The 11,799-nt window shown below is 39.6% G+C and overlaps 1 protein-coding gene across 1 annotated transcript in view; it reads left to right on the forward strand.

Annotated features, from left to right (window-relative positions):
* CPVL (carboxypeptidase vitellogenic like) overlaps positions 1–11,799 on the forward strand; it is a 201,084-nt gene that overhangs the window by 43,429 nt on the left and 145,856 nt on the right. The window contains exons 4-6 of the mRNA XM_042781603.1: positions 214–272; positions 2,103–2,182; positions 7,779–7,845. Of these exons, the coding sequence (XP_042637537.1) occupies positions 214–272; positions 2,103–2,182; positions 7,779–7,845 (206 nt within the window). The remainder of the gene's footprint in view (positions 1–213; positions 273–2,102; positions 2,183–7,778; positions 7,846–11,799) is intronic.

Consider the following 11,799-nt stretch of genomic DNA (forward strand, 5'->3'; position numbering starts at 1 on the left):
ACAAGGTCTTCTTTCCAAGCTTCAGTTTAAATGCTAAAACTCTGTGGGTTGGGGGAAGAAGAAGGAGAGAGAATGGCACTGTTGCCTATCCCCTACTGTGAGATTGAAAAGCAGTACCCGGAAGAACACTAAAAGTTTATTGATGCAACAAGGGTAGGTGGTTGTGTTAGTTTTATTAATGACACAGACTCAGACCTCTTCTTTGTTTAATAGTGCGCACCAGAGACTTCCCTTGGACCACTACATTTTCTATGCTTTATGTCGATAATCCAGTGAGTACACGCTGACCGTATGCAATCTCAGTGTTGGCTTTTCTTGTATTTCTTCTGTTTATTAAGTATATTTGAAAAAAGAGATTTAGTTTCTTTCTTTTTAAAATGGAATTTAATCTATAAAACTGAAACCATTTTGAGACTCAGTTATTCTGCTAGTATGTATCAACCTATCTGAGTTTGGGGATTTTATTGCTGACCTCTATCCTCTCCTCATGCTTAATCTTATAAAATGTTCAGCTCACAGAGTTATGCCACCCAGGATAAGGGATTGGTTTCTTTCTACTGCTGATATGAATTCCACATATTTAGAATTATATATATTCTGAACTTCTCATCTTTCAAATTGAGTTCCAAATAGAAAAAGTCAAACCTGGCCTATCACAGTTATCACAGAGACCAGCATGCCTCCTCATCTTGAAACTAAGCAAGAGATTCTCTTTGGGTTTTTCTGAAATTGCCTCCAAAAGCTACAAAATAGAAGAGTAACTTTTGGGCCAGTTTCTGCACATTTGGCATCTTTTTGCCCCTGACTAATTTCTCTAACTTTTCTCATTTCCTAGATGGTTGGAAACACAAACAAATAAATAGGAAAAAAGTTAGCATTCTTGTTTTAGCGTCTACGTTTTGTCAAACATCTCTTCTTGCCAGTCTTCAATTCCGTATTTAAATATCAAAATTGAGTTAAATGTTCTGTGTTGCTTGGGTGTTTAAAGAAAACAAATAGATGCCTTTGCATCTGTTTAGTGGTGCATTCCTTATAAAATGATTGAAACAAAATAACTAGTAGCTTCTTTGTCTCTTCATTTTCTTCTGTTGTCTATTAACTTCTGGGTATTAGGAAAGATTAATTTAAAATCAGTCATAATTAGTTTATTTTAAAACCTCTTATCTACTGAAGGTAAAATGGCTTACTGGGAATATTTCTTACAAATAAAAGAAAAAATGCACATACAATTATCTTTTATCTTTGCTGTAACAAATTTGTGGGATGTAAATCATGTGCAAAGTGTGAGAGATGAATCAAGGAGACTATGAAAAGAACTAGGTACATCATACTCACAGTTCCCAGAGATAAAGAGGCACAACACGTCATGACACAGAGCCACACAGAAGGCTGCAACCACGGACAAGGTAACAAGTTGGAATTGTAGGAGAAGGTTTATGTAGGGCAAGCATGGTGGGGTTAGCTAGGTTTTGCAGGCTTCCTAGGGATTAGGCATTTTGAGTAATGCTGCAAGGTTGGGAGGGAGGCATACATGTCTTCTTATTTGTTGGGTACCTGTCCTTGGAGCAATTAGGGTAGATGCCTGGTGGCTCAGGAATGGTTGGAGAGTGGACTTCATCAGCTGCTCAAGAAGGGACTGGCCTCCATACCTCCACAGTGGGGCTCAAAACTAGGTCAAGACAGTGTTTAAAGATAATGGTATTGCAGTCTCCAAACTAGAGAGTTCCTTTTGGCGGGACTGAGTAATGTACCCTGCAGGTTTCAGAGAGGAGGAAACGTTGGGTCTTTTGATGCTGTAGCGGGGGTCAGGAAAGGTGAACACTTCCTCCTTAAATAAACATATGGCACGATCCCCACTGCGGAAGCAGGACCACTCAGCGTTGAGGTTTGTGCTCTTTCTTTAGGGCTTTGAAGGGGAAAATAGGTGGAGCACAGCATCCTCCAGGAAGGTCATTAAATGCACATGGGGTGATGGCAGAAATCTGAGGTCAGAGGCTTGGCCTTTGGAACAAGGTCAATTTCCTTCCTTGGTAGGCTCTATTTGAAGGGCTGTGAGGTATGTGCTTCTCTGTGTTTATACCTACTTATTTATTTCACCTCAGGTTGGCACAGGCTTCAGTTTTACTGATGATCCCCGGGGATATGCAGTCAATGAAGATGACGTGGCAAGAAATTTGTACAGGTAAAATGCCTTGGCTCTCTCTTGGTCTTCCTTAGACCGATGTTTTTTTGTGTCTTAATAGAAAAATGTCACCCGATAGTAGAGTTATTATTTAATGTTCCTTGTAGTCCAATTCCTAAAGATTTTTTAAGGATACTTCTACATGGGTGATATACACACACACACACACACACATACACATGCTTGATTATTTTCCAGTTTGTTACAGTCTACATTATCATTTATAGACAAGGATAATTGTGAAAGTAGCCAGCAGAAAAAGTAATAAGAAGAGCTGAAATTTTAAAGCCTAATTTTAATTTGGTGCCTTATAAACTAACCAGAAGGCTGGTGGTTCAAACCCACCAGTCACTCCCAGGAAGGAAGATTGGGCAATCTACTTTTGTAGTGATACTGCCCGGGAAACCCAAGGAGGGGTCGCTATGAATCAGATCTGACTCAATGGCAGTGAGTTTGGTTTGTTTGTTAAGAAACAATGGAAGCAGAGCAGAATTTTTAGCTAAAGATTATTTTCAAACTTTTCAACTGGACTCCTGGGAGTTTCTGCTTGCTTTCCAACTTTAAATTTAACTTTACATTTTACTAGGGGACATGTTTTCAGATTTTGTTTGTTTTCTTTCCCAGAACTCCTCTTTTTGTGGCCTTCAGATGCAACCTTTCATTCTCTCTTGGTTCTCCTTCTTGACTTTTCCAGGCTGAATCCCTACTTTGTTAGCTGGTCACTTCCCTTTCCCTTTACTTGACAAAATTATTCTTTTGCTTAAAAAAAAAATTGAAAGGAAATGTAAAATTCTATGACTGATCAAACAGTGTCCATGTCACTGCTTTCTTTTTCTTACATTTGTTGTAGCTACTTTTAGTACTTTTTTTTTTTTTTAAGTAAGTGACCTTTCTCATTTGGTCAAAATTTTCCAGTGGAGGGGTCGCTATGAGTCAGGTCCGACTCGACAGCACATAACAGCAACAACAACAACAAATTATTCCTAGAAACAACGTCCTGAACTATTTCAGATCACCAGGGCACCAGTTTGTGCCTTATAAGCACCTACTGAAAGGAATCCTAGTAGCCAGAAAGGGTTAACTACCAAGACACACACACACACACACACACACACCACACCCTCCCCAGCACTCATTCTGTTAATTACTTGGTGAGCAAACCCAATCCCAAAGTTGAAGGTGAATCTAAAAGGAGGCCTGTCAGAGCTTTGTCAGAGCTGTTTGATGTCTGACAAAATCTTTCTTTGTTCTGCTTTCTCCCCAAGGCAAATGGCTCTGGAGAGACTAAAGAGAAGCATCTGGGCCTTTCTTCCAGTATCACCTCTCTCTCCCCTCCTGCTGACCCAGAAAAGAATATGGCTTCTATACTTTTATTTACCACGTACCCCTTATTTTAATACTTTTCATTCAGTTCCTGGGAGTGGGGGAGGATGCCTGGGGCCCCACCCTTCTACTTCCAGGTACACTGGCTCCTCAGAGCAGGTTAGCAGACCCTCTTAAGGTTCCCTCTCTCCCCTTAGCTTGCCCACCTCTCGTTTCCCTCCACAGACATAACTGTGACGATTGTCCCCACATGTATACTCAGACACATCTTTCTCATTTAACACTGTGTACTCTCATCTCCGGATCCGGAACCTCTGCCTCCCCCACAACCCTCTTTTGGCTTCAATCCAAACAAGCTCAGTTGTTTAACTAGCAAACACCCAGAGGGCGGAGGTTCTGTATTAAAGAAATGCATGAGCCCCTCTGTGGAGCCAGAGCTTTGCAACGCCCACTTGCGTTTCTGTCTTTCCTTCCCCTCCCCCAGAGACAGTCCCTGCTTCCAGTTGACCCTCTGTATGGATATTTACTGCTGACATGTGGTACATCTCCTCTTGCATGACATGTAAAAGGAACTTATTTCAAAGCATCCATTGTTTATAGCTGTTTTAGTTCTTTTTTGCTTCAGGCTCTTAGAGCTGGAAAATAGCTAATCAAGGGTAGTGCAGAAAACTGATTTCAGCTGTTTCCTTTATAGTTTACAATATTTATTTCCCTTTATGACTGCATTCTTCTCTCCAGCTGTCCAGATGGGTGTCTGGAATAAGAAGGTCGCTTTGAAACCTATAAAAGGGCTACTGCAGGTTTAAAGAGTAGACCTTTCTTTTTCCTTTGAAAACTATCTTTCCTTTTGTCTGAAAATCTCATTCCTTTTGTGCATGGCTGTAAGGAATAGACGCCTATAGGAACATTTAACATTCACACTTATGCAGCTTTTCTTTGTGTGCAGAAATAAACTTTTTTCCTAACAAGATGCTTAATTATTTTTTATTTATTTATTTTGGCTATCTAGAATATTTTCTTGAACTATTATGTTCTCTGGTTTAGGAGGAAAAAAAATTACTAGCTCTGATTTTGTGTAAATTAGCTGGACCCTTCCTTCTCCTACCACTATTTATTGATTGCTTCCTGTGTTAGACAGTGTTCTTGGTGCTGGGAATACAGCAATAAACAACCCCAACATAGTCCCTGCTCTCCTTGTGTTTACAATTTAGTAGTAGCCTAAGATTGCTTTCTTAATGACCAAATGGAAATGCTACTATGGGTGCAAAATGGGAAGTAACATGTATTGCTAAGAAAAGCTTCTTAACAATATGAGTACGAAACAGTTTCATATACAAGAACATTCATTATGTGTGAGGGGCAGAGAGGATCGTGGTTTGGCCAAATGAAATGTAGAATGAACACAGAATGGCTCCTCTTGGAATCCTCCTAGATTCTTGTTGCTGAGCTAATTTCAGTCAAATGTTTAGTGACTGAAGACACATCTTGCTTTGCTTTTGTTGTTGTAGAGCTTTTGCTTATAAAATTTTAGCTTTGATTCTTCTGAATATCCTTGTAGTAGTTATTGTTTTGACTCCATTAGGATGGGCTCTTTGAGTCTACAGTGAAATATCATTTCCACCCACTTTCTCTTACCTGCCCAGACCTACTTTTCTTTTAAAAAAATTAGCTTCCTGTTGCCCTTTCAGGTACCTTTCTGCTACCAGGAAGCTTTTGCTAAAATTCTACTTATCAGACAAGACCTTGGCTCAAGGTCAGCAAGGTTGCAAATGGAATCACCCGGAGAGACATATTTCCTGTGCCATATAGCTCTTTATGAGGATGAATACATGTATACTTGGAGTACACACACACATGCATACACATGTACACACACATGTATGTGTGTATTACATATAATATATTTTAGCCATTCTGCTTCTACAATTTGAAATTTCAGAAAGGCATGATTCAAATTCCTTTTCAAGCACTCTCACCATGTGGTAAGGATAGTCTTTGAAACAGTTAAATTAGCAAATGGCATATGCAAATCTAATTTACTAAATTTACGTTTTTCACTCATCACTCCCCATTAAACCATTTAAGAAACACCTACTGAGGGTCTACTTCCATCAACTAATTTCTTGTTCTGATATTAATGTGAAATTAAGCTCTGTGATAACTTCCTCACGTGGGGATTTACCTTGGAAACTTCAGCTACAAAATCCTGGCATTTTCAAGCTAGAAGCAACCTAGGAGATTTTTTACTCCAACTAGGACTTCCAGCCAGATAAAATACAGAATGCCCCATGACTCTGGAATTTCAAATAAACAATGAGTACTTTTTTTTTAGTATGTGCCTTGCGATATTTGTGACATACATTAAAAAAAAAAAAAAAAGACAAAAAACAAACTTATCTGAAATTCAAGTTTAATTGGGCACATTGTATTTTTACTTTCTAAATCTGGCAACCTTAACAACTCTCCAATACATACTCCAAGAATATAATCTCTAAGCTAAAGCATAAGGCTTCATTGGGATTTTCTATATTAAATTATCTCTTGCCGTTCCAACTAACAAAAAGAGAGTAGTTTTTGCTCTGAAGGTGGGGGAGAGAAGGCTAATGAACTATTTTTATCTTCACTTTAGAGCCCGTTTGTTGCCAGCACAAACATGGAAGCTATATAATGCTGTTTCCCAGATTTGGTTGCTACAAAGGCCACTATCAACAATAAATATAGAAATACACTGAAACTCTATGGTAGTGTCTAATGGTGAATTTTCATGGAGCATTTGAAAATTAAGTTGTGATTCTGATGACCCTGTTTTACCTCTCTGTAACCCTGAGCTCTCTCTTCCTGGTTTTGTGGAGGGCCTCCCTGCCTTTCACCTTTACTGGATGGTTCTCTGCGGCTTTTAGTCCCTCAGCAGGGATCTTCTCAGGCCCGGCATGTGGGTCAACATATTGGCTCTTTGGAGTTTCACAAACTTTAGTTTCCCTTGAAAAATTTTTGATAAGATAGACAATCAGGCAAAAATCTATCCTTTTCTTGCTTATTATGCAATAATTCTTTTCGTCTTTAAATCTATTGTAGCATAGCTCACGTAAGTGGCTGTTGGCATTTTTTAAATAAACGTGATTTTTGGAACCTAGAGGCTACTGTCCACTTACTTTCATCCCTGCTGTCATTTCCTGGTTTTTATTTTGACTATAGTCATTAGACAATTTTTCTGCTCTTTGTTTATAAGCACCCTGGCATTCTGAGAGCTTCATTGCAAATGTTCAGAGTCCCTTAGAAAGTGAGATTAGTAAATAACTAAGGTTCCTATTACCTCACCACAAACTTGGGAAAATGGGGGTTCAAAGGTTTGCAAAAGTCTTCTGAAGAATTGCTATGTAACAATTCTTTAATAGAAACCTGTACCTCATGGGTCCCCTCAAAAGTTAGATGATCTAACTTGGTTACCTAGAGATTTGAAAACATGCCCAGAGTGTTGACCAGTGGCGTCACTAGTGGAGTGTGAGAGGGTGAAGAATGTACCCTCTGACGCTATCAGAGGGGGTGACACCAAAATGACCTCAAGGTCCATGGCAGCTGCAGGTGAACCAGTGCTGTAGGGGGAGGGACAGCCAAGGCAATGGTATCCCTAGGGTTGGTATCACCTGTCACCCAGTGTGGTAACTCACACCTCTGCACCTGTCACCTGCCAATCAGGGTGCAGGCAGGTGGACCACAAGTGCCAGCTATTGGGCAGAGAGAAGTATCTCTGTCTTGGGCAATGGGAGATGGGGGGAGCTGTGGGGAACAGCAGGGGGCAGAGCCAAGAGGGGTGGGCCATGTGTTGTAAAGCTGGGCCCTGCATAAGGGAAGGGGTCAGGGTGGGGCTGAGCCACTCTGCCCATGATGGGGGTTGCACTGGTTGGTCCAGCCCACATGTCTCTCTCTCTCTGTGAGTGTGTGTGTGTGTGTGTGAGATACCGTGAGTTATTGCATTGGGTGGCACTAACCCTCATGGCCACTGGTGTTGATATCCACTTGTTTGAACTTCTTACTATCACAAAGGAACCCACAAGTATTTTCTAACTATCCACAGAGTATGGTATGTTATGTACACAAGACTGAAAAAAAAGACCACATAGGAACTCTGGTCTTATTTAGTAGGACCAGAGACAAATAAGTGTTGTACCTATGAGTGCCACAGATTTAAAACCTATTGCCAAAGGGTTAGATCTGATAGCAGAGTATGAAGTTACTCTAATGCTATGTAATATTTTTGTTGTTCATTTTACAGTGCACTGATACAGTTTTTCCAGTTGTTTCCTGAATATAAAGAGAATAACTTTTATGCCACTGGGGAGGTGAGTCATATTTTTTCATTGTGCTTCAACCATCATCTGGTCTGAAATGTATTTTCATTGCACTTGTAGGTTATTCATTCAATGTGTGTGTGTATGTGTGTGTATGAATATGTTTAATTATGGTGTGTTTGTATATACACACATACACATATATGTTAATATTAATTCTGCCCACTTTCAGAATTCTTTAATTGTCTTCAAGATATCCTTCAAAGCTTTTTATTTTTTTTAATTTCAGGGCTCAGTAAAGGATCATGTATCACAATAGCTTGCCATGGCTTAGTCCCCTGCCTTTGTTGCTACTGTCATTTATGATGATGTTTTTGAAGTATGCAGGTCAGTTGCCTTGTAGAAAGTCTCATATCTGAATTTGCCTGATTGTTTCCTCAATGTTTAGTTTCAGTCAAAACTTTTGGTAAGAACAGACCATACATGATGTTGAGTATTTTCCATTGTACCACATCAGGAGAAATATACTGTAAGTCTGTCCCATTATTGAAGATGCTGAATTTGATCACTTGGTCAGAGTAGTGTCAGCCAGATCTTGTCATTGGAAAGGTACCCTTTTTCCTTTCTAACTAATAAATAATCTGAGACCATGTGAACATTCTGTTACTCCCAAGTCTCGTCACTCAATAGTTTCAACATTCATGGATCATCTTGTGTGAATTAGTTAATACACTCAAACCAAAACCCAAATTCACTATCCTCGAGTTGATTCTGACTCATAGGAATGCCCATTGGGTTTCTGAGGCTGTAAATCTTTATGGAAGTAGATTGCCCCATCTTCCTTCTGCGGAACTGCTGGTGGGTTTGAACCAATGACCTTCTGGTTAGCAGACAAATGCCTTATCCATTATGCCACCAGAGCTTCTGGGGGTTTACAAAATGTAGATTTTCCTAATTTATCTTTCTAAACATATCAGCTGTTATTCTTCTGTATGAAAATCGTTTCCTTATTCTTCCTCTCTGTTACTGACTTTTAAAAATATCACTTTGAACTCATAAATGTTAATCCTCATATAAATGTCAAATAGTTCTTGGTATGTTAAAATTTTGCTATCATTATTATTTTTGATGTCTGTCAACTAAACTCATTGCTGTGGAGTTAGGATCTGACTCATAGCGACCCCTCCTTGGGTTTCTGAGGTGCTATCACTACGGAAGTAGATTACCTAAGCTCCTTATAGCTAACTCCTGTGTCCTTTTGACAGATTCTCAGTAATCAAATGTGTCCCAAAATCATCTTGTACTTTTTTTGCCCCAGTCTGGAATCAGCCATTTCTCCAAGGAAACTTGGTTCATTTTAGTGGGAAATGATATTTAAAAACCAAGATCTAAGTATTAAGTGTGTTCATTGCTACTGCAATGTCTTTTTCTTTTAGTGGTTGTCTGTGAGCAAAGTTAGGAAGCAAAAGGACTTCACAATGATACCTGTAATTCTAATTCAGTACCATAAGATTCTCTTCTTTGTTCTCCATCCTATATTTGTAAACCCCTTCCCCCACAATGAGGACTATAGTTCCCAAAGCATTAATATATTTACTCAGTTGCTCAATCCCATAGTATGCACAAAATGGTTTCAGAATTTCTACATCAGTACCACTACAAACAAGAAACCTGCTAGTTACCTTTAAGATTTCTTGCCTGTAATTCTTTTTATCCCATATGTCATTTTATTGTTATAGTTTTAAGACATCATTGAATTGATTCCAACTCATGGCAATTTTACATGTCATGATGGATTTTAGTCAAAGTATTATGTTTAAAAGTTATGTTAAGTAATTTTGTTTTTCCTGGGTAATTATGTTACAATTTAGGTTAGGTTCATTTTTATTTATTTATTTATTTTTCAATCTTAAGGTTTGTTTTTTCTTTCCATACTTTTAAATTTATTTTTAAAATTATAGCAGCCAATAGTTTGTGAGCACAGGTACAGTTGTAGATGCTAGGGCTGTAATAGTGAACAAACAGACAAAATCCCTGCCTTCATGCATTCTAGAGGGCTAACCTCTGGTGGCATAGTGCCTAAGACATTTGACTGCTAACCAGAAGCATGGCAGTTCAAACCCACCAGCCACTTCTTGGAAGGAAGATTGGGCAATCTACTTCTGTAGAGACTTCTGTAGAGAGATGCCTCAGAAACCCAAGGAGGGGTCCCTATGAGTCAGGGCCAACTTGATGGCAGTGAGTTTGGTTTTTGATTTTTTAACTAGGGAAAAAAAACCTCACAGCTGTTGGGTCAAGTTGATTCCAACTCAGAGTAATCCTGCAGGACAGAATAAAACTGCTGCCGTAGGATTTCCAAGGTTGTAACTGACACATACTTCTTATGTAGGGTGGCTGGTGGATTTGAAACACTGACCTTTCTGTTAGTAAGTGAGTGCTTAACCACTGCACCCCCAGGGCTCCTTTTAGAAGATTGGACAGTGATAAATAAAGAAATAAATATATTCTATAATGTCAAGTCAAGTAGTGATCAGTGTCATGGAGAAAGGTAAAGTAGGGAAAAGGCTGGAGAGTGATAGATGTGCTGTCTTATGTGGGTAAGATGGTCAGGAATGGCCCCTGTGATCAGGTGATAGTTACACAAAGCCCTGAACGATGTGGTGGAGTGATCCCTGCAATGTCTGGGAGAAGAGATTTCCCAGGAGAAGGAACAGCAAGTGCAAAGACTGTGAGCTGAGAACAGGCTTGCTGTGCTCATGGAAAAACATGAAGCAATTGTGGTAGACATTGAGATGGGAGAGGCAGGCAGATCACGTAGGGCCTTGTCGACAATGGCAAAGAGTTAAGATTTTAATTCTAATGTAAGGGAAAGCATTGAAGGATGCAAAGTTTAACAAAAGAGTACTCAGAATGAAATTCAGTGCATATATATGGAGTATCTACTATGTCTGAAATTTTGGACAAGCATGGGGAACTCAGTGATTAATAAGACATTAGTTTTGCCCTAAAACGGAAGGTCTAACAATAATTACAATACTGAAGGAGAAGTACAATTAGAGAAGTAGCTATAAAGATAGAAATAGCACAGAAGAGAGTGAAAACAGCTACTTCTCAAAATGCAATATACAGCAAAGGCCAAGCATAAGAGGTAACAAACTGGGTTTTGTAAGATCAATAAAAGGTGTATTCATCAAGGCTGTTTTACTTGCAAGTGACAAAAGTCCTATTCAAAATGGCTTAGTAAAGCAAGAGTTTTATTGACTCATTTACCACTGAGCTTAGCATCAAGCATGGCTGGATCTGGGTGGTTGAACATTGACATCAGGGTTTTGTCTCTCAGTCTCTTTTAATCTGTTCACTTCTTTGTGCACTTTGCTAGTTTCTTTCTCAGGTAAGTTCTCTTTACCTGGTGTCTCTGCCCCTCTAACACCTTTATACCCCCAGAGCTCTAGACTTATAAGCTCTAGACTTACCAGCTCAACTTCTCTTTCTCAATTATTTCATCCATATTCCCTGAATTTGACCCGTTTGCATCTCATATCCATCCTAGAACCAAGAACTGGGGCCAGTGAGATGGATTATACACATAGGTCAAACTAGTGTCTGGACCCCACCCTAAAGCCCTGTGTGGTGGTTATGTTTGTGTGTCAACTTGGCTGGGCCTGGCTGAGTGGCTGGGCAGCTGGATGTAGTATTCCCAATGATGAGACTGATAATCAACTCCATGGTGGAATCTATTGTGAGCAGCTGAGTAGCTGCCTTTGGGTATGTGGGCTGCTTCCCATATATAAGAAATAGCTTTGTGAATGGTCTCCAGCCTATGGCATGCTTGGACCCTGTGTGTAGCTGTGTCATTGTTCAGCAGCCTGCCATGCTCTGCCAACCTTGGGACTTTCAATGGACTTAAATTAATGGCCTGCCATGTGGTTTGGTAACATCGGGACTGTGCCTTTTTACTTGTCAACCTTGGGTTGTTAGCCTCAGTAGCCAGCAGCTGTCTGAGTG

Source organism: Orycteropus afer, unplaced genomic scaffold (genome assembly GCF_000298275.1).
Source record: "Orycteropus afer afer isolate SDZICR_OR568_19922 unplaced genomic scaffold, OryAfe1.0 scaffold00008, whole genome shotgun sequence".
NCBI classification, from domain to species: Eukaryota; Metazoa; Chordata; class Mammalia; order Tubulidentata; family Orycteropodidae; genus Orycteropus; species Orycteropus afer.